Genomic DNA, 24032 nt, shown 5'->3' on the forward strand with positions numbered 1-24032 from the left:
TGACATCGGTCTGAAGCAAGAAAAGTTTCCCCAACGGGGTACTTAGCTTTAAAGAAGACTTCGGTTTCCAAATTTTCATAATTTCAGGAGCTGGCCGACCGGCACTTGCGAACTGCTTCTGCTTCGGGCACCGCGCGGCAAAAAAGACTGAAGAAAATGGCGTCTGCCGTGTCTTATATACCCCTGTCGCACTGACGTCAGGGAAGAAGGTGACAACAACCGATGCCGGACCTAGACTTTGGAATTCGGCCGACCGAGGACCCGCCTGACGGCAGGAGAACCCATATGTAAGGACTGCAGCTGTATGCACGATGAACATCATCTAAAAGCTTAGCCTTGACAGGCTCTGGGAGGGGCTGTTCTCTAAGCCAACTGTACCTTCTAATAACAGATTCAGTAGCTGTCGCCCTGCAGGAGGCTTTAGAATGTCAAAACCACAATGTAAAGAATGTTTATTGACAAGACTGGCAGAATTCAGCAAATCCTGCATATCCTTGCTCTCCGCCAAAAGAGGCACACTTGCTATCCTAGACTTAATAGCCTCCAGGGTGTGCTGCTGGTACTTCAGCATATGAAAAAGACAATTAGTAGGCCTAATACCAAGAGTGGCAGAGGTATAAACTTTTTTACCCCACCTATCTAGGTTCCTAGATTCCCTGTCAGAAGGAACAGGATTTTTGGTAACAGTGACCTTAACTCCTTTAGGGCCTTGGAAAATAACCTCAGGATCAGCCAACGGATTCCTGAAAAGAAAACTATGAGAATTGGGGACCCTATAGTACCTGTCAGGTTTCCTGGGAGCAGGAGGAACCGAATTTGGAGTCCAGGAATTTTCCAGAAAAACATCATCAACCACTTTGAACACTGGGGGAATAGCCAGAGGTTTATGCTGAGGTAAATCCAAAAACTCTCTAATCCTTTTCTTAGATTGGGGATAATCCTGACTTTCCCATTTAAAATGCTCCCTGAGAGTATTCAAAGTATCACCAAAAGAGAAATCCTCTGCGGGAGAAGCAGAAGGGATGGACTCCTCTGCATCTGAATCCTCAAAAGGAGAAAAAGCCTAAGAAATTTCCACTTCATTAACAGAAATGCTAGAAGAATCAAAACCAGAAAAAGACAAAGCCTCAGGAGAAACATCCCTATTGCTTTAAGAAGGAGGAGGCTGTGAACCTCTAATAAGAGTCAAAAGGTCATTAGCCATTTTAACCATTTGGGATTGAGGGCAATGAGTAGAAACTGGAGCCTGCTTTTTCACAGGCTTACGACTGGAAGATTTACCTGCAAGTCTGAAGGACTTGGGAGGCCTGGCAACTGCCAAAGATGCAGTAGAGGTTGCCGGCATGAGCTTACAGTCTACACGAAGAACGGAGGCCTCAGACACCGGCGTCAGCTTAGCGGCTTGGATCCAGTTAAAGAGGCGACAGGCAAAAGGTCAGAAGGCAAAATGGAGGCCAGAGGCCTGGGGGACTCTGAAATGGTCTCAACCGAGGCCTGAGGTTGAAATCCGAGGGCTGCAGGGGCAGCAAAGGCACCTCACAGGCTACCGCATGACTGATGACCATCCAAACATCATCCGAGGATTTCACCTTCTGAAGCCTGTCGCGGTCCTTATCCTTACGTTTCTTGGGTATATCCAAAGCCTGAAGACCAGTGGATGCCATACCGACAAACTTAGGTCAAACTCCAAAATGTTTAGCTAAAAGCTTAGCTAAATGACAAATAGTACGCGGATTAAAGGGGACACAGAGATCACAATTAGGAACATCATGGTCAAGGCCTAAACAAATAATACAATGGGAATTAAAACCTCTATAGGGAATCTGCTTTCCACAGGTAACACAATTATTAACCTTTTCTAACATTCGTTAAGGCAAGAAAAGAGGATCCTCAATGGGGTACTTAGCTGTACTTGACTTCAACTTTGTAGTCGGAAACAAAAAAGGTAAACTGCCAAACAGCACTTGTGCAAGAAATGCTTCTGCTTCGGGCACCGCGGCAAGGAAGACTGAGGAAACGATGCCGACTGCCTCCTTTTGCATTGGATGTCCTGATGTCCTTTACAACCGATGACAGCTGATGTCATATTTACTTACCTTTGGTATTCTGGCCGATCGAGGGCCGGATAACCCATTGGTCAGGACTGCAACAGTGAAACACTATGAACATCAAAGATAGCACTGTTAAAAGAAATCAAAATGAGATGATGAATATTACTGAGGACAATCTTATATCTACTTACAAAAAGGGAAAGGTCTGTAGAAGATGAATTGGAATTTAAAGAATTTTTCACCTAAACAATTAAAAATATGCAAAAGAAAATATCTTTGGAAGAATAAGGCATAGCATTTGGTGTAAATGAAGATTCAGTCATCAGGCATGGATTGTACTGATTATGATGTGAAGTGCGGTACAAGAATGCAGTTTTAATTTTTTTAAAGAATGATTAAACAGTTTCTTAAGGAAGAAATATCCAAAGGAGTGATTGTTATTATTACTATTACTTTTTTTGAAAAAGGAAGATAAAAGAGACATCAAGAAATGAGGACCTATCAATTCAGTTAAGATTTGAAAAAGTGATAACAGAAGTAAATATGTCAGGAGCCTATGGTATAAAAGACAAGTGGTTCCAGGAGCTTTTAATCTTAGTGAGACAGAGAATTTAGGAAATAACAGAAATGATGAAGTAAAATTGATGAGTGTACATAAAGCCATTACTAATGTGAGAAGTGAATATTTACGGAGTATTCTAAAGCAACATGGAAATGAAAAACAAAATTCTGAGAGTTTTGAAACCTGTATAAAATAATATGATGATGGTTCTAGTGAATGGATGGTTTAGAGAAGGTATTTTCAGTGAAATTGGGATGTCCCATGAGGAACATTTTATTTTCTTTAGTCACGAAAGCAGTTGCAAGGCAGACATAGTATTCAATGAAAGAATATGCTTACTGGGTTACAGGGAAGGTATAGTACTCCAATTTTTATTACATGCACATGATATAACAGCAAAAATCAGATTATGGATTAAAGAAGTGTTAATTACTTTGAGCAAGTTATTGAAAAATGTAGGTTTACAACTAAGTATGAAAAACAGCAGGGGGTAAAGAGATGTAGCAAAGCAAGAGAGAATTTATTTTTCAAGGCAGGAATTGTCTCTGTTAGAACAATTCCTGGTAAGAAGGAAGTAATAGCTAAGCAATGGCAATATCTGACTAAATAAGTGCATTATGGAAGACTTTTACATTGCAATTCAAGAAAAAGGTGCCTCTAATAGATTCAGTTATAATAGGAAAAAAGTGTGTGTGTGTGTGTGTATGTATATATATATATATATATATATATATATATATATATATATATATATATATATATATATATATATATATATACACACACACATGTATAACATTCCAAGTAACAAAGGGAAGGAGATTCGGCAGCTAGTTTTTAATACTATTTGGGTTTCAAGAATAAATCCTGTTAAAAAAAGATGCATTACATCATAAGCATTCAAAGGGATAAGAGCTGAGAAAGACCACATAAGGTATGTATACTCATATGTTATAATTTACTATTTGGTGACCCTCCCCAAATAAGTTAACATAAATATAATAAGTCTTTAACATACTACAGCAGGCAAAACCATACAACCTAATAAGCAATACAGACTTACCACTGCTCTTCAGAGCATCCTGAACCTCCAAAAGCACATCCGGCTGGCTCATCTGCTGAAGCAAAGGTAAACAATTAATAAAATAACATTCCCGTAATTAAGACACGATACAAACAAAACATGACATTATGGTCTTTGAAGTATTCACATACTATCTTCCATACCCCAGTCAAAATTAAAATTACCCTGAAAAAAAAAAAAAAAAGTTTACTTATTCACTTGAAATTTAGACACTGCAAAAAACATGAGGATAGTGGGAAGATGAAGAGCAAGTAGATCACACTTGAAAAGAGAAACACGATAGCACAGCTGTGTAAGTAAATTTACCATAACAGTAGACGTTCGAATGATCAATGCTGCAGTACCCTTAGCTATATGCATTATATCCTGCCAAGAATATAATAGCCAGCTAGCTTCCAAAGCTTAAGGCACTTTCCAAGCCTCAGCCAGCTCAAGCTGAGCTGACTGAAAAAACAGATTCTGGTGCCAAGCCCTTCAGTGTTTTTATGCCAGCAGACAGAGAGACGCTGTACCCTGAACGAAGAATGCTAGGAACAATAAAAAATAATTACTCACACCCTAGCATAAACACTATACCAAAAAAAACAAGGGAGACAGAGGGAGGAAGAGGCTACTGCAGCAGTGATAATTTTGAACATCTACTGTTATTGTAAATTTATTTACACAGCTATACTATATGGTCATCATAGTGACCACTGCCGCAGCAGCCTTAGCTATATGGGCTGATACTCTAGTCTACTACATTTGGGAGGTGGAAGGGAAAGGGTCCAGTAGTCCCTGAAGAAGGGTCCTAACAAAGCCTGATCTAGACCTAGAGAAGGAATCAAGCCTGTAATACCTTGTAAACCTATGTACAGAGGACCAAGTTGCTACTTCCAGAATCCAACCCTTTCTAAAAAAAACATAGAAGAAGAGAAGGCCGTACTAGAGTAGGCCTTGACTTTGACTGTAATAGTTTAGTTGCTGAGAAGATAAAAAGAAGTTATGTTCTTACCATAACGTTTCATGTGAATTGTTCATCTCGCCTTTGTTCTTACACACGGGTTCGGAGCCGATCCTCGGCTCCGAGTCGGCCACATCACTAGCTCAGCATCTTCGAGAAAGCTCGAGGCACAGTTCTATCCCATGATCCTCCTGTGCTAACCCTCAGATCTAGTTTGCTAACACCAGAAGAATCCCACTAGTTACTGTGCCCTAAGCGCATAGAAAAAACACAACCACACTGTCTGATACTTTGTCATCAATAGAAGAGAAAAGATGCCATCCCTGATGTACACTAGGAAGCTCAAGAATAACAATATCTAGAGAAGACTGAACCCGAATGCAGTCTTAACTGTTCTTCGAGAACGCAGGACGGGGGATGGAGGGGGGGAATGTAAGAACAAAGGCGAGATGAACAATTCACATGGAACGTTATGGTAAGAACATAACTTCTTTATGTGAAATTGTTCGATCTCGCCGTTTGTTCTTACACACGGGTAGCATCCCTAGCTCCTTTATCCTGGGTGGCTCACGGGAGAACATTCCTGAGAACAGTGGAACCAAACGTCGCCCTGTCTCTGGAGCTTTTATCTAATTTGTAGTGAGCGATGAAAGTATGTGGTTTCGCCCAAGTTGCCGCCGCACAAATGGTATCTAATGGCAAGCGGGCGGTATGGGCTAAAGAAGTAGCAATCGCCCTCGTAGAATGAGCCTTGGGTTTAAAGGGGAGTTGTTGCTTTGATTCTGAATATACGAAATTTATACAGTCTGAGAGCCATTTGGATAAAGTAACTTTTGTTACCGCCTTTCTCTTCCTTTGGTCAGCATATGATACAAACAGTTGGTCTGACTTTCTGTATTCCTTCGTCCTAAGTAAAATCTCAGCTGCCTGTGGATGTCTAATTTGTGCAGCATGTATTCCAACTTACTGGAGTGATTTTTGAAGAAGGTGGGTAAGTTCAATCGATTGATTAATATTTTGGACCGAACAAATCTTTGGAAGGAAGGATGGATTGGTGCGCAATGTTACCCTATCTGGATGAAATATCATATATGGGGGCCGGACAGATAACGCTTGCAACTCTGAAACCCTCCGGGCGGAAGTGATGGCAACCAGAAAAAGTGTCTTCCACGATAGAAATTTAAGAAGGGTTGTGGCGGCTGGTTCGAATGGGGGCAACATGAGCTGTGATAACATCAGGTTAAGATTCCATGGGGCCACTGGATTACGAAAGGGGGGACGGAGGTAAAAGGTATCTTTCATAAAGGCTTTGCAAAGTCTGTGGGACATGAGGGAACTATCTCCCTGGCCAACATGAAAATTAGATATAGCCGCAAGTTGTACCCTTATCATGGAAGTCGATGCTCCTTCATGAAAAAGTGTCGAAAGAAACTCTAATATCTTGTGTACTGTGGCCCCTGATGGATCTATACCCTGCTGCGAGGCCCAGTACGCAAAATGTTTCCATTTGCTGTTGCATAGCTTCCTTGTGGATGGCTTGTGGGAAGATACAATTATGTGTTGTACTGCAGGGGACAATAAATCTGACCTGGCTAAGATGGGAAGTGGAGCAGCCAAGCTGTCAGTTTAAGGGACTTGAGAGATGTGTGAGGAACTCCCGACGAGTGCGTCAACAGATCTGGCACTGGGTCCAGAATCCGGAGTTCCTCCACCTGATGAGTTTGAAGGAAGGGGAACCAGATTTGTCGAGGCCAGAATGGGGCTATCAGAATTATGGTCCTTTCCAGACGTTTGGCTTTCTGCAGGAATTTGGGAATTAGCGGAAAAGGGGGAAAAGCGTAAAGGAGACCCGGGCGCCAATCGTGCACAAGTGCGTCCCTGGGGGCACCCCCCGGAGGGGGTAGTAGGGCAAAGTAGCTTCTGCATTTGGCATTCAATGGGGATGCAAATAGGTCGCAGCAAGGCTGGCCCCATCTGCAGAAAATCTTTTCCGCGACTTGAGATTTGAGGGACCACTCGTGGGGCAACAGGATGGCTCTGCTCAACCTGTCCGCAATGACGTTGGATGTCCCCGGGATGTGCATTGCTATCAGAAAGCATCCGGTAGACACAGCCCACTGCCAAATCCTGAAGGCCTCTCTGCACAATGGATAAGACCTGGTTCCTCCTTGTTTGTTTATGTACCAGACTACTGACATGTTGTCCGCCCAAACTGTCACTGTTCCCAGAGGTGAGGACTTGTGAAAGTGTTGCAACGCAAGAAACACTGCCCTCAGCTCTAGGACATTGATGTGCAGGTTATACTCCAAGTTGGACCACTGACCTTGGACTGTTCTTCCCTGAAAAAGTCCCTCCCCCACCCTATCAGGGAAGCGTCCGTGGTTAAAGTAGCTATAGGACTGGGCAACACAAACGGTCAGCCTACTGTTAGGTCCTGACTGTGCATCCACCATAGGAGATCCCATTTTCAGGAGTTCGTGATTAAGATCTCGTGAGATAGTGGAAGCTGTAGGTACGACCACTGAGTGAATAGCATCCATTGAAGGATCCTCATATGCATCCTGCCTAGGGGAACTACGATAAGAGTGGCTGCCATCATTCCTAGTACTCTCAAGATTTGTTGAGCAGGGACTCTCTTGCTCTGAAGAAGGATACAAATTTAATTTCTGAGGGCTGATACTCTTAGTGGGGGGAGACTGATTCGAGCCAGGGAAGTGTCTAACTCTGCCCCTATAAATGAGATATGCAGTGAGGGCGATAAGACAGATTATCCAAAATTGACTGTTATGCCCAGAAAGGAGCAAAGGTTGATGGTGTAATCCCTGGCTTGCACAAGACGATACTCGGTGGTGGCGGACAGGAGCCAGTCATCTAGGTAAGGAAACACTCGGAATCCCATTTGTCTCAGGTGAGACGCTACTACTGCCATGCATTTGGTGAACACCCTGGGGGCTGAGGTGAGGCCAAAGGGCAGAGCACAAAACTGGAAGTGACTGGCTCCCAGCCGGAAGCGCAGGTGATCTCTGGACGCTCTGGCCATCTTGATATGGTAGTACGCGTCTTTGAGATCTATAGAGCACATCCAGTCGGCGTCCTGTAGGAAAAGAAGGATCGACTGTAGCGTGACCATCCAGAACTTTTCCTTTTTCACGAAAGTGTTGAGTCTGCTGAGGTCCAAAATTGGCCTCCAGTCCCCTGTTTTCTTTGGAACTAAAAAGAACCTTGAGTAAGTTCCGGATACTTTCTGGTCCGCCGGGACTGGTTGGATGACTCTGTTTTCGAGCAGCCTTTTTATTTCTACGGCTGCCTGGTCTCGCAGACTGGGTAGAACATCTGGGAGCTTTTTGGGGGCAGGTGGAATTTTTATAAATGGAATAGTGTAGCCTCTGGTAACTATGCTTTTTACCCAGGAATCCGATGTAAGATTTAGCCAGGCCACTGGGTATGAAGCCAAACGACCCCCGACTGCCTCCAGAGTAGGACAGCCGGGCATGCACTCAGGAGTGCTGAAAGGGCTTCCCAGAGAACATATCTCTGTCACCGATTCTGCGGATCCCCTCTGCCGCCTGGACGGCGTCTTCCATTTCTTCCCCCCTCCTCTGCCCCTGGAGGGGGGCATCACTCTGTGTGGGCTGAAAGGATCCCCGAGTCTTTCAGAACCACATTTTTCTGCCTCTTTGCCCTTTGGGGTATGGTCTAGATGGGGCGGAAAAACGGACCCCTACGACAGACAGGGTCTTCCCTTCTTGCTCGCACCTAGTGAGAGTCTCCTTTACTTTGGGACCAAACAGTGAGGCACCATCAAAAGGGGCGTTAGCAAAGGAAGACTTGAAGGCTTCCGCAAAGGAGCATAGGCACAGCCAGGACTGTCTCCTCAGAGCAATTGCTGAGGCTGCCGCCCTACTTGAACCTTCAGCTGCATATGAAATGAGCCTCATGGACGAGTTAACCATGGAGTTGAGGGTGTTAAGGTGTGCTGTCACTTTCTCGGAGACAGCAGCATCTGTATTGCCCTGGAGAGTATCTCCCAGTTCCTTGAGGAGATCTCTCTGTAAATGCGTGAAATGCGTAAGGTAGTTCAGCGATAGCATGGAAAAAGTCACAGAACTAAACACGCGCTTCCCATATCTGTCCATCGTCCTAGAATCCTTATTAGGAGGATGAACAGAGGAAGATGATTCGGACATTTCCTTCTTAGCAGCTGCCGCCACCACCATAGTATCCACTGGCACTCCTTTAGTCAGAAAGCTTTTGTCTTGAGGGGCCGTGATATACATGTTGGGTCTGCGGGGGACCGGTTCCACTGTATCAGGTGTCTCCCACGCCCTTCGCGCTATCAGGTCCATGAGTTCGTAAAAGGGAGGGGTCACCCAGGAGGTAGAAAGTTGAGCCCCAAATGCCTTCAGCAATACCAACTCGTTTACAGAAGGGGCAAGGGTCTGCCAGTCTCCCCTCTGTTTCAAGATTTCCAAAATGTCAGCAAAAGAGACATCTTCAGAGGGGGACCGTGGGGACCCTTCTGCTTCATCCAAATCGGTATCAGATGTCAGAGATTCCTGTGGGGAATCAATGTGCCTCCTCTTGCACAATCTTTTCCTCGGTACATCCTCAGAGGGGGCTTCTGGGGAGGCATCCGAGGAACCAGGGGTGCCCTCTGGGGCTGGCTGAGGCATTGGGTCTCGATGCCTGGTAGGAACCGAAGCAGAACATGGACCCTTTGGGGGAAGAGAAGAAGATGCCGATGACGTATGTCCCATCGGTTCTGAAGAAGCCGGTAGTTTCCCCGGAACTGGGACCACGGGCTCCGACCCTGAGAACAGATCTGAGCTGATCTGAGCCGAGGCCCCGAGGGGGAGAGTCGGAACCGAAAGTTCGGTTCGACTGTCCGCCCCGGAACCTAGGAAAGATCATCGGCTCCGAGACCCCCCGGCTGGTTCCGAAGGTGTCGAGGTCAATGGTGCCGTTAGCGCTACTGGAGGCTTCGGCACCAAAGACTCTACAATCATTGGCTCTTCGATTCCTGGCTCCAACGACTCAACAGGTCTCGGAGGAGGATTTGTCTCGGGGGCGGGAAGAGCCTCGAGTTTTGAAACCAATTGGGACGAAACTTCGATTAATTTAGACAGAGCCGAGTTCTCCATTAGCTTCTGTACCACTCGGTCCACGTCGGAGTCGGAAAGCAGCCTCGAAGAACGGGTCGAAGGGGCCAAAGCCATCACCGAGCGAAGGATTGAAAGTGGTGGTACCTCCGATACTGGCTCCAATACCGGAGTCTCGATCAGAGATAAGCATTCAACGCCCGACCCCGAGGTCTTTGGAGCCGGTGTCCGAATCTGAAAAGAGGTGCTCGGAGCAGAGGACTTAGGCTCCAACACTCTTGAAGACTTGGACCCCTTCGAAGACTTGGACACTTGTTCAGTCTTATCCAGGGCCTCCTGAAAATCGGGTTTTAATAACCCTCTGTCCACCAACTTCCTGCGCCTTTCTAGCATGACCCTCCCACTGAAGGAATGACAGATGGAACAGTCTTCTTGCAAGTGGTGAGGGCCAAGGCAGTAGACGCAGGAAGAATGGTTATCAGTAATGGACATCTTTTGTCCACACTTGACACCTTTTAAAGCCTGACTTGGCTTTTTCATACATACTATCTAATACCTAGTAAACAAATTACTAACACACTTATATGTATATATGTATATAAATATAATAACACACTATAACACTTCTAAAAGTATGAATAATTCTTATCTCTAAATATATATATAAAGAGAAGAATAAGTTAAGGCAGAAATTAACAATTTAAACCCTACTGTCAGTCCTGACAGAATTACAACAAGGCCTTAACTAAGGTAAAAAAATACTAAACTATTTAAAACTACTTTAAGTATTGAAAAACGCACTCTCTAATAAACTATCACACTAATAAACTACTTTTTAACTACTTTTAACAACTACAACTTCAAAAAGGATAGCATAAGGAATGAAAAAATACTGGCCCGAGCCTCTCACGATGCGATCTGCTGCTAGCGGCAAACTAGATCTGAGGGTTAGCACAGGAGGATCATGGGATAGAACTGTGCCTCGAGCTTTCTCGAAGATGCTGAGCTGGTGATGTGGCCGACTCGGAGCCGATCCGTGTGTAAGAACAAACGGCGAGATCGAACAATTTCACATCAAAAGGTAATAGCCTGTCATAAATATTTGGAAACAGTCTGGTTTGTCACAGAGGTGAACAAATGATCAGAAGTTCTGAAAGGTTTTGTTCTGTCAAGAGAGCACATGAGTTGTCTGTTTTGAGGTTCAGGAAAGAAAGTGGGGAGATTAAAAGTTACACTTAAAGTAAACTCAAGGACACCACTTTAGGCATAAGAGGATTAGTTTTAAAAAAAAATCCTGTTTCTGTGGAAAATGAGATAGAGCTGACAACATAACAGCTTGCAACTTAGATACTCCTCGCAGAGATCAGAGCAATCAGTAAAAAAGTCTTCCAATGTTAAGAATCTCAAGTAAGCCTGATTAGCTGCTACAAATGTAGCAAGTATAAGCCTTTCTTACACAAAATTAAGCTCCCAAGGAGGGGTCAGCAGTTTTCTTGGAGACCTCTTATGCAAGGGCAGACACAGGATTGGTCATAGGATAGCAACTCTCACAACAACTGTAAAACCAGTGATCAACCAACTCTGATTGGATACTGGTCATGTTGTTGGCATCAACTAGAAAATTTTTACAAACATTTGCTAAAATACGATTTTCTAGGAGCGGGCTTTCTTGTCACTATTAGTACCTAATGGAAGGCCTCACTAAACGGGCACCTAAAGTGAATTAAGACCCTAACAACTATCAATCAGTTGAAGTTGACTGGTATCTGGGTATATCAAACACCCCTGATCTTGAATGAGTCGATCCGGTCTGTGAGGAAACCCGTGGTATTTGCCTCTGGACATTTTCAAAAGAAGGGAGACTCACTGAGGTCTGGACCAAAAGAGAGCCACTACAGTGATCTTGGGGGGGAATTCCTTTTCAATCTTCAGAAGTACCCTGGATATCAACAGAAAGGGTGGAAAAGCATACAGGAATATTCCTGTCCAAGAAATGGAAAAGGCATGTGTCTTCCAGGGCTTCTTGTATGGAGTCCTGGAGCAGGATCTTGCCAGCTGATTGTTCAGAGAAGAACCAAATAGATCTACTTCAGAAACTCCCCACAGATGGATCAAATGTTGGAAGACTCCCATGGACTGGTTTCCATTCATGAAGGCCTACCCTTTTCGTCTTGCTCAGCTTGTCTGTCACAATTGTGTTCTGATGGAAAGATGGATACCTATAGAGTGAGACTGTGTTGTGAGGCTGTATCCCAAGCCAACATGGCTTGTCTGCAAAGCTACCCCTTGCTTGTTGATGTACCACATGACTGTGGTATTGTCTGTAACAAGTTGAAGAGATCCAAGGGACAAAATATGATTCAGAGTGGAGTGCTTTGATCAGGTCAAGCATCTCTAATATTTATTTGCTAGCATCTGTCCTAAGTGTCCAGTACACCTTGAACTTTTACCCCTCCTGAAACTGCTCCCCAAGCAAAATCCCAGCCATCTGTGGTGGCTGATAGCTTTGGAGCAGGGAGAAAGAAGTGAAAAACTGTATTTAGGGAAATTTGATGTCTCCATCAAGTGATTTCTCTTCTGACAACTCCCAACAGTGGGATTTCAAAAAATAATGGGTTTTGGTGCTAGGACTAGAGAGACTTCAGATAGCATTACATGTCTCTCATGTAGAATCTTGCCAGGTATATCATGAGAACCACAGATGGCATTAGGCTTAAAATCCTGATATATTCCCTCACTCTGACCAAAATCAGAGTGGAAAACCTTAGAAAACCGATCTAGATATACATCTTTTTTTTCTGTGGAGAACAACTCTTTGACCTGAAGTGTGTAGCTGACATCTCAGAAACACAATCCAGTATGCATGAGTCATATAACACTTTTGAATGTTCGCTTGGAATCCCAGCTTCTGTAAAAGATCTCTCACTCAAGGTGAGAGATTCCTGACGCACTGAAAAACACTCTGCAAAGATAAATAAGTTGTCTAAATATGGAAATATTTGGATAGCCCCTAGCCTGCAATGAGCTATAACTGGAGCTAGACACTTTGTGAACACTCTTAGTGTAGTGGAAAGTGCGAAGGGTAAAGTAGAGAATTGAAAATGTAATCCAGACGCACAAAACCTTAAGAAACTCCTGAAGTCTGGATGAATAGATGCAACGATAAGCATCTTGTAAATCTAGTTACCAAGAAACACGAATGAGGAAGAAGAGGTAAGCAGGTTGTGAAGTGATATCATTTTGAATATGGGCATAAAAGCAAACAGGTTTAGGAAAAAAGATCCAAAACTAGTCTCCAAGTACTTTCTTTCTTTGGCACCAAAAACATCTTGAGAAGGTGGAATTGGTTCTGTTACTCCATGGTACAACATGTACTGAAAGACAGGAGGAAATAGAGTCTAGCCTGGTGGATGAGGAATTACCTCCTGAAAATGAGGTATTTCTTCCCTCTGCCATCTATAAACCTTGATAAATGATCTTCTGAGCCCATTTGTCTGAAAATATCTGTTGCCAAAGACAGAAGTGGAGATTCAGAATTTCTGGAAGGGAAAGGGGCTGCCAAGGTGAGAGGGAACAAAACAAGGTCCCTAAACAGTCATTCTGACTTGCTGGACTCCCCTTGATTTGGGAGGGGTTGTTCAATTATTTTTTGGAAAAAAAAACTGAAGCATGTACCTTAACATTAAAATAATAATTTCCCTGGTGAAATAGTCTTGACAAGTATTCTAATACAAGATTTATGCTTACCTTTGAAGTGCAGTAAATCTCCTTGTCCTTACAACACAAAGAAAACCTTTTCATTTGGATAAGCATGACTTTCATAATTGTTTTTCTTGTCTCTCTCATGACTGACAGCACTTCTGTTGAACAGACTACAGTACTTGGGATCAAAACCCAATCCTCTAAGCCATTAGTTTTAGGGTGCTCAGCTAAGGGTGAATGACAGAACCTTTTATCTGGGTGAGTATGTCTGTCACTTGTGGAAGAATGTAATGTCTTCCCCCACTGAGGCTCAAGAGGAGAGAAAAAATGTCTGTTCTGTGGTGTCTCAATTGACTGGTGATGACCAGGAAGGTTTCACTTTTTAGCATCTGTTCGCTGGGATCCACAATGTCCCTGTTCAAAGAATTTGCTAAGGTGATGTTCTGGCTCCAGATGTAGGATGCTATCAGAGTGAACTGCAATTGCTGCGTCAAGAGTCAAATCTTTACTGCTAGACTGCATAAAGGGTAAGAATGAGTTTTCCCTTTTATGTACCACACAACTGTGATGTTGTCTATTCAAGCTTGCAGTGCTGTTGGGGATAGGTTGCTATGAAAGGCTTTCATCACTAGAATAACTGCTAGCAACTTCTTTTTGCTTTGTGGCAAATTTTCTTTCCTCTGGGGTCCAGGTACCTTGTACTTTCATGGTTCCCAAGTGTCCTCCCCAGGCTACAATGGAACAGTATGTGATTATGGTTTTGTCCATCTCTGATAGAGAGAGGTCTGTGCCTGGATCAGCTTGATGGTGTCTTCCCACCAAAGAAGCTCCTTTTTCACAAATGTTACAATAGGCAGCAGGGTTTCCAGGAGTTGGGAGTGTTGTCACAAGTGTTCTTTAGAAAACACTTGACGTTTTCTCATGTGTAATTTTGTCAGATGAATCATAAGGTGGGATGATGCCATGAACCCTTATGCTGTTAAATAATCCATTGCTGTAACTGCCTTCCTTGTCAGTAAGCTGAGTAGGTAACCTCTCAGGAAGGACACCTTGTCTTGATGTAAGGAGGCTTTTTGTTGTTCAGAGCCTATCAATGCACCCAGAAAGAGAATTCTTGTCTAGGACTGAAGTTGGGACTTGCAAAAATTAAGGGCAAGCCCTACCCTTTGATAACAATCCATTTTCCCTGGATGAGACAATCATCCATGTACGGTTAAATGTGCACTCCTAGAGTTCTACATGTGCTATAACTGGGGCTAGACATCTGGTAAAAACCCTAGGTACAATGGATAAACCAAATGGTAAAGCAGAGAAGTGATAGTGCAAACCTGCTGCTACAAAGCAGAAGTATCTACTGGGCTCCTTTGTTATAGGCACATAAACATAAGGTGTTTCTCAGATCTACTGCAATCCTATAAGCTCCTGGAAAATCACAGGCAGCTGTTTTTGAAGAGCCAGCATTTTTAATTTGGGAATGTCTAGGAACTTGTTTAACTCTGAGATTTCTAAATCTGGCCGCAATTTCCTTCCTTTCTTTGAGCTAGAAAAATCCTGGTGTAGAACCATGTTGTCTGTTTCTCTTGAGGGGCTGGTTGAATGGATCCCTATTGCAAGAGTTCTTGCAAGATGGATTGGGGTAAGCTTCTTGGTCTTTTTGTGGCTTTGGTATCCCTAAGAAAGGAGACTTTTTCTATGATATTTAGTACCCACTGATCTGAGGTGATCAGCTTTCACTGATTTAGAAAGGAAGATAGTCTTTCTGCTAGTGGGATGGGAAGCGGGATGTTGTTCAGGTTGCCATCTCCTGGATTGTCTAGGCCTTTTTGATTGGAGACCTCCTCTTATCTTGCCTAGGTGGTAGAGGCCATGGCTTGGAGGATAATTTTTATAATATTTTGAGGTTGGGGACAAATACATTTATTTCACAAATTTTACAAGGTTCTCTTTTTTATCTAATTTCTTGAAAACCTTTTCTGCAGGAGGTCCAAACAGGAATTCTTTATCCAACTGGGCATCTAGGAGTTTGGCCTTATCTTGATCGGAATGTGGTCAGGACCTAAGCCAAGCTTGCCTGTAGATAAGGGTCAGTAATTGCTCTGTATGATGTTTCTAAAGCATCCTAAAGTACAGTTTTGTACCTACCATAAATGTAGGTGTTCGAGTGTATACCCTGCTGCAGTCATCACACTTGGGTTATCCTGCCGTCAGGTGGTCCCGCAGTCGGCCCGAATTCCAAAGTCTTGGTCCAGCGTCGGTTGCTGTCGCTTCTTCCCTGACGTCAGTGCGCCACGGGTATACAAGAGGCATCCAACGCCATTTTCTTCAGTTTTTCTTGCCCCAGATGTCAGGTGCCCCCAAATGGTAGGCAAAATATATATATATATATATATATATATATATATATATATATATATATATATATATATATATATATATATAGATATATATATATATATATATATATATATATATATATATATATACACATATGGTTATAAAAAAATAAAACAAAACCCTTAGGTACAAGCAAATACACCACAGAGGTAGTATAGGATAAAGTGGTAGAGATAAGTTCAGCAAGTTCAGAGGGGATGGAGGGAGCGTAACCTGGACTGCAGCAGGGTATACACTCGAACATCTACATTTATGGTAGGTACAAAACTGTACTATGTTCATCGTGTTACCCTGCTGCAGTCATCACACTTGGGTAGAATCCCAAAGCTAAGGATGGGAGGTGGAGTCAAACAGGGTTAGAGGAGGCTAGAAGGCCCTGCAAAACTGCAGTGGCGAAGCCAGCTCTAGTCTTAGAGTAAACTGGTAAGTGATAGTGCTTGGTGAAGGTGTGTACTGAACTCCAAGTTGCAGCTTCCAGAATATCCTTGGTTGGCACCCCCCGGAGGAAGGCTGTAGATGTAGCTGCTGCCCTGGTGGAATGGGGCCTTATGCTAACAGGAACTGGTTTTCCATGATGGGTGTAGCAAAAACATATGCAATGTCCTATCCATTTTGAAATGGTCTGTTTTGAGATAGGCTTTCCTTGTGATGCTGTAGCATAGGATACAAAAAGTTGGTCAGATTTTCTGAAAACCTTAGTTTTATCCAAGTAGTAACGCGGTTGCCTGTGAATGTCCAAGGAATGCAGAAGTCTTTCTCCTTTGTTCTGTGGATTTGGAAAGAAGGTGGGTAAATGGATGGTTTGATTTAGAGCCCCACTGGATACCACCTTTGGCATAAAGGAGGGGTTAGTTCATAGAGAAACTCTGTCTTGATGAAAAATTAGGAAAGGCTCTACTGCCATTAGTGCCTGTAGCTCTCAGACTCTTCTGGCTGAAGTAATTGCTAGCAGCAGGGCAGTCTTCCATGATATAAACTTTAAGTCAGCTGAGAAAGCTGGCTCAAAAGGTGGCAGCGTGAGTTTTTCCAGAACAAAGTTGAGGTCCCAAGTTGGTGTTGGCGCTCTCCTGGGAGGACTAATGTTTTTGGCCCCTCTGAGATATTGCCTTAGAAGTGGATGTGAAAATAAGGGAGGATCCGTGTTGTAGTGAGCTGAAATAGCTGAGGCGTGGATTTTAATAGATGAAAAAGAAGGTCCTTTGTGTAACATCTCAGTTAAATATTGCAGAATCTGAGGTATGTCTGGCTGAAGGGTATTTTGGCCGTTAGCTTAGTTCCAGGCGCAAAATCTTTTCCATTTGTCTGAATAGACTTTCCTGGTGCTGGGCCTCCTAGCTCCCAGAATGACATCCATAACAGCTTGTGAAAGAGGAATTGGCTGGTTGCTTAGGTGATTTGCCATGCAGCCAAATTTAAGGTTTTGAGCTGGCTGTGTAGAATCTGACTGCCTTGCTCTGTGAGCAGATGAGGAATTTGTGGTAAAATCCATGGTGGGCCCTGGGCCATGTTTCTTAGTAGTGGATACCAGTGCTGGCGTGGCCAGTCTGGGGCAATAAGTATCATTCGGGGTCTCCCCATCCTGACTTTCAGCAGCACCTTTGTGAGAAGGGGCAATGGAGGAAAGGCATATACTGTCAGCATTTTCCAACTGAATGAGAGTGCGTCCACTTTCCAAGCTTGATGGTAAAATGTCCTTGTGCAAAATTTTGATAGCTGATAGTTTTGGGGGGTGGCAAACAAGTCTATGTCTGGGCGGCCCCATTTTTGAGTTATCATTGCAAATACTTGTGGATCCAGTTTCCACTCGTGGGGATCCATGATGTTTCTGCTTAGGTCGTCTGCCAATGTGTTCTTTTTTCCTGGCAGGAATTGAGCTTGTAATTGAACTTGGTAGGTCAGTGCTGTGTTCCACAAGGTCATTGCTTGCCTGCATAGAGGGTAGAAGTGTGTGCCACCTTGTTTGTTTATGTACCACATTACTGTGGTGTTGTCTGTCCTTATTATAAGCTGGAAAAACACCACGCCTCGCACGTACAGCTTGCACGGCCAAACCATTAGTAGAAAAATCACAAACGGCCAGCATATATAGTCCAACGCTTTATTTTGCAGAGGACCAGGAACATAAAAATGTCCCAAACATAACTCCAACCCTCAGACTGGTTTCGGCAATATGCCTTCTTCAGTGAGTAAAAAAACATGCCTAAATCTGAGCATCATAATTATTTATATCCTACATCAGTCACGCTTAACCAATGGTATAATCCAACCCCTTTGATACATATTCATGAGCCCAAAGAACTGCTTACAAGAGCCTATAGAGTCATATATGTAACAAAGGTAATAAACAAATGTAATTGCAAATGCAAAAAGTATTTACAAATAGGAATGTAGATACAATGAGTGCACGTCTTAAGATAATAATAATCAAATCATAAAGATGAAAAAATAGTAAAAATAAACAAAAGATGGTATATGAATGCCATACAAACATGATTCAACCTAGTCTAAACTCTGTCCACTAAACATAGACCAAATTATATACCTTTCAAATTTAACAACCCAATCACTCCATATAAACATATATATACGTATATATATGTGTGTACCATATTAAAAGAGGAAAACCACATTGGTAGTCACAGAAAATACATATAGTGTGATGATTCAATTATAAATACAACCAAATTGTAACATGAAAATTGAATGGAGCTTCGCATAGCCTTGTACCTATAGGACAAAAAGCTAAATGAAAAAATATTCATTATAAATGGTCATTTATACCAGGAGAAAACAAAGCTCCAAGATGAATAATCCATTATTTCTCTTTAAAGCTTAGTGTATTCTGCCATCCCTGTTGATGGCTTCTATCCCCTATAATCCTGTCAATGACAGTGAACATGAACCTGGCTGAAGGATGTTTAAGTGTATGTTGAAAAAGTGCATTAGTTGGCTTTTTGTTCCGTATGTCACTCCTGTGTTCCCCTATTCTAATACGTAGTGAACGTGAAGTTTTGCCTACATAAAAGGCTGAGCACTGGCATGTCGCTAGGTATATCACCCAACTACTGGAACAATTCCCAAAGATTCTCAGATCATAAACTTTACTGGTATTGGCACTGGTGAATTGTTTGGTTTTGTTTACCTGATTACACGATATACAATGCCCACACAGAAAGGTGCCCAAAAGCTCATCCCCCATAATGGTGACTTGTTTATATTTTGCTCCTCCACTATCATGATGTTTGTAATGTGAAAAAAGAGAACCCAATGTTCTACCCCTTCTATAGGAAAATTGACATTTGTCACCCAACCTCTCTCTTAAAAAATCATTGGCCAATAGAATATTCCAATTGTCATTGAGAACCTTCCTAATCACCTGATGATTCCTACCATATGTGGTTACAAATCTCAAAGTAGAATCGTGCATAGTGGGTGAGTGGTCCCTGTATTCCAGCAATTGACTTCTCTGCTGTTGACCCGACCAATTCCTGGCAGATAGAATATCAAATGAACGATATCCCCTTTCTAAAAATCTATTAGTTAGATCAATAGTGGCATCCTGAAAATCCCTTGCAGAGGAGCTGATGCGTTTGATCCTCAAAAATTGGGATTTGGGAATATTTCAGACGGTGTGGCGTGGATGCATACTAGATGCATGGAGTAACGTATTATATTGTGGGTATTTCCGGTGAATCTTCGTACCAAGAGTGTTATCAGTATTTCTATAAACAGTAACATCAAGGAAGTCAATCTGATTCAAGTTGGATGTAACCATAAATTCAATTCCCCATATGTTTCTGTTAAGATATTCCATAAATTCACGTAAATACCCAGAATCCGCACGCCACACCATCCAGCAGTCATCCAAGTACCTGCGCCATATATATCAATTTCCACCATGTAGATATTGTGTGATGGATTATAAATAAGGCATTCCTCCAGGTAAGCCATGAATAGGTCAGCGTAAATGGGTGCAAAAGATGCTCCCATAGCCGTCCCCTGGAGTTGCCAATAACATTCCCCTTGAAAATACAGAATGTTTTTATTCAGTACATGTTCGGACATACAGATGATTAATGTATTGAAACCTGGTGGGTATAAGTCGGCTTTCTCTAACCAAAATTGTAAAGCTTGCAAGCCTGCCCAATGTGGTATGCTGGTGTAAAGGGATCTAACATCCAGTGTGCACAATAACCACTGTGATTCAATTTGTGTATCCTGGATAATTTGTAAGAATTGTGTAGTGTCTTGAATCCTGGCTCTCACATGTTTCAATAGAGGTTTTAACTGCTGAGTTAAAAATGCCGATAGTGGTTCCGTGAGTGAGCCATGCCCCAAAACAATCGGTCTACCAGGTGGTGATGTAAGAGATTTATGTATTTTGGGAAGCAAGTATATTTGTTTAGATGGATCAGTAACTGTTAAATGTTGGGCTATACTGCGGGAGACGATACCCTCTTCAACAGCTCTGTCGATAAAGGCATCAATTTATTTTTTGAATTTAGGTGTGGGATCTATGCCCATAGACATATAACATCTAGTGTCAGATAACTGACGAAGACCTTCCTGAATATAATAATCCATATCCAAAATGGCCAACGCTCCACCCTTATCTGCTTGAAGTATAACAATCTTGTTATTTTCTTTGAGTTCCATCAGAGCCTTCTTCTCAGTAGGATTGATATTTTCTTGCAGAATCTGGGATTCAAAAGGTGGAAAATGGAGATCCCTTGTGGATCCAGTTTCCACTCGTGGTGATCCATGATGTTTCTGCTTAGGTCGTCTGCCAATGTGTTCTTTTTTCCTGGCAGGAATTGAGCTTGTAATTGAACTTGGTAGGTCAGTGCTGTGTTCCACAAGGTCATTGCTTGCCTGCATAGAGGGTAGGAGTGTGTACCACCTTTTTTGTTTATGTACCACATTACTGTGGTGTTGTCTGTCCTTATTATAAGCTATCCTGGATGTAAGAGGTCCTTAAAGGCTGGCAGAGCATTCTGTACAGCTAGCATTTCTTTTTGATTGATGTGCAGATTCCTTTGATCTGCAGTCCATATGCCTTGAACGCACCATCCTGCCATGTGTGCCCCCCAGGCATAGTCCGATGCATCTGTTGTCATAGTTTGCCTGACTGGGGGTAAGGTGAAAGGCTGACCCTTGCTGAGGTGACATGCCTGTGACCACCATAGAAACTCCCGTTGAAGGCAGGGAATGAGAGGTATCATTGTTTCCAAGCTGTGGCTGTGTTGAGTCCATACGCTTTTCAGGTACCATTGTAATTTCCCCATATGCAGTTTTGCAAATGGTATTAGTCGAATGCAAGATGCCATGAAGCCCAAGGCCTGCAGAATTTTTCTTGCAGGGAGTTGGGTCTTTGTTGCCATTATTTTGAAGTATTGAGTTAGTTGTAGTTGTTTGTCTGGCGTCAGATACGCCATCTGGGCCACTGTATTCAAGCTGGCACCCAGGAATGTCATATTTCGTGAGGGCACTAGTTTTGATTTCTTTTCATTTACTGTGTACCCTAGGCAACTTAGAAGGTGTTTTACAAAGGTCAGATGTTGTAAGAGAATGTCCTTGCTTTCTGCTTGGATGAAGCAGTCGTCCAGGTATGGGTATATTTGAATTCCTCTCTGTCTGCAGTATGCAATTATTGGTGCCAGGCATTTTGTGAAGACCCTGGGTGCAGTAGATAAGCCAAAGGGCAGTGCAGAGAACTGGTAATGGGTTGAACCTGCAATGAAACGGAGGTATCTTCTGCAATTTTGTCTGATAGGGACATGCAGGCATGCCTCCTTGAAGTCCAGCGTTACTCGCCAAGCTTTCTTGACCAGCATGGGAAGAAGCTGTTGTAGTGTTAGCAACTTGAATTTGGGTACTTGCAAGAAGGTGTTTAGGATTGAAAGGTCCAGAATGGGTCTCCAAGCATTGTCCTTTCTGGGGACTACAAAGAGCCTTGAGTAAAATCCTTGGCCTTGCTCCTGTGTAGGTACCAGTTGAATGGCTCTCATGTCCATGGGAGCTGTAATTTGTTTTTGAGCCTCTGCCCATTGATTTTGTGGCAGGTTTGGCATTCCTGTTATCCTTGGCAAGGTGTGGAAATGGAATCTGTATCCTTGTGAGATAATGTCTAGGACCCATTTGTCCTTTGTGACAATGCGCCAGTTGTCTGAAAAAAAGTGCTAATTTTCCTCCTAAGGGAGCTGCCAAAAGAGTTTTGCTTGGCAGTTTGAGGTGCAAGTCATTGTGTTTGTCTTCTAGTAGTTTGGGACCTGTCTTCTCCTCCCTTTTATGTTGCAGTGCCCCATTGGCGAGGTTTGTAAGGGATTTGTGCTTGTCCTCTGCCCCTTGGGCAGTATTTACCCCTCTGTGGTCTGTCAAAAGCTGGAAAGGACCAATTTTTTGTTGGCCAATTTCTGCTGAAGCATGGGGGTTGTACCTGCAAGAAATCTTTGACTGTCTGCATAGATTTTGCCTTATCCTCCATTTTCTTTAAAACCTCTTCTGCTTTAACCCCAAATAAGACATCCTGCTGTAAGGGTGCATCTAGTAACTTTGCTTTGACATGATCAGGCAGAGTTTGTTCCTTTAACCAAGCATGCCTACATATAACAGACCCAGTAACAGCTGCTCTACAAGAAGCTTCCAAGGAATCAAACCACATTGTAAAGTATGTTTGCCCACCTGTTCAGCTGCATGCAACAGATCCTGCATTTCCTTGAATTCAGACTGCTGAGGATGCGTGCTCATCTTTTGTTTTATTTGAGACATTAGGAATTGCTGATATTTCAGCATGTGAAACTGACAATTTAGTGCTCTCATAGCTAGAGTTGCTGAGGTGTAAACCTTCTTCCCCCACCTATCTAGTGCCCTGGAGTCCCTTTCAGAGGGTACAGGATTTTTAGCCATAGAAGCCTTAGCCCCTTTGAGACCCTGGGAGATTGTCTCTGGGTCAGCAACAGGACTTTTGTAAAGGAATCTGTGTGAGTCAGGCACTCTATAATATCTATCTGGTTTGGCTGGAGCAGGAGGAAGAGAATCTAGATTTAGACTAGATTCTAAGTAAACATCATCCACAATGTCTAAAACTGGAGGGATAGCAAGTGGTCTGTGCTGGGGGAGTAAAAGAAACTCTCGGAGCCTTTTTTTTGAGTCGGAGTAATCCTGTCCTTCCCAGTGGAAATGTTCCCTCATGGTATATAAGGTTTCCCCAAAGGAATAGTCTTCGGGGGGAGAAGCTGAGGGAATGGAATCTTCAGCATCAGAATCTTCATAAGGGGGAAAGGAGTAATCCTGTTCCTCAGAGGAGCCTGAAGAAATAGACACTTGCTCAGAGGAGGCATAATCCTCCTCCTGTCTAGGCCTTTTGTCTGGGGGGGGGGGTTGGGACCCCCTGATTAAAGAAATCAAATCTTCAGCCATTTTAAGCATCTGTTTCTTAGGCATGGGGCCTTGAACTGGAGACTGAAGTGCAGTCTTTTTTGGTTTGAGAGGAGTCTTAAGCTTAGCATAAGATTTCATGGTGAGAGTAGTTGGTCTGAAGACACCTTCTGAAACCGAAGGTGTTTCCACAGGACCGGTTTCTCCTTCTGCAATGTTGTCGGTAGGGCCTAAAGAAAATGGCTGCATCGGCCTAGAACTCTCTGCTTGAGAATCCAAAGCGGTCTGGGGTTCCAATTCTGAGGTCGCCAGGGGCCGCGTAGGTGCCTCACTGAAAACCGGAGAACTGGCGACCAGCCTAGCCGAGGCCTCGGAGTCTGGCTTGGATCTAGGCTGCCTGTCTTTATCTTTGCGTTTTTTATGCACGCCGGTAGTCGGTTGCTCCGACGGCATAGTGTAATTAAATTTTCTACCGAAGTAGTGTCGTGGAAAATCAAAGCGTCGCTTTATAGTTCGCTTATTGAACCTAGCACAAAACCGACAACCAATGACGTCTTGGTCTGGGCCTAGACAAGGTATACAATAAGAATGAAAGTCCTTATGAGGTATTTACTTCCCACAAGAAATACAATTGTTAACTTTTTCTGACATCGGACTAAGGCAAGAAAAGGTTCCCCAACGGGGTACTTAGCTTTGAAGACTTCGGACTGAAATTCGATTTGAAAATCTCAGGTGTCGGCCGACCGTCACTTGCGAACTGCTTCTGCTTCGGGCACCGCGCGGCAAGAAAGACTGAAGAAAATGGCGTTGGATGCTTCTT

General features: G+C 43.2%; 1 protein-coding gene across 2 annotated transcripts in view; it reads right to left on the reverse strand.

Annotated features, from left to right (window-relative positions):
- Window positions 1-24032, reverse strand: part of TUT7 (terminal uridylyl transferase 7) — a 3176298-nt gene that overhangs the window by 2204520 nt on the left and 947746 nt on the right. Inside the window, exon 7 of one of the 2 annotated variants that reach the window (XM_044064191.1) lies at window positions 3677-3728. In XM_044064191.1, coding sequence (XP_043920126.1) covers window positions 3677-3728 — 52 coding nt within the window. Of the gene's footprint in view, window positions 1-3676; window positions 3732-24032 lie in introns of both variants that reach the window. The other variant, XM_044064190.1, reaches the window with a different exon arrangement.

Source organism: Protopterus annectens, chromosome 2.part2, assembly GCF_019279795.1.
Source record: "Protopterus annectens isolate FY-2018-M chromosome 2.part2, PAN1.0, whole genome shotgun sequence".
NCBI classification, from domain to species: domain Eukaryota; kingdom Metazoa; phylum Chordata; order Ceratodontiformes; family Protopteridae; genus Protopterus; species Protopterus annectens.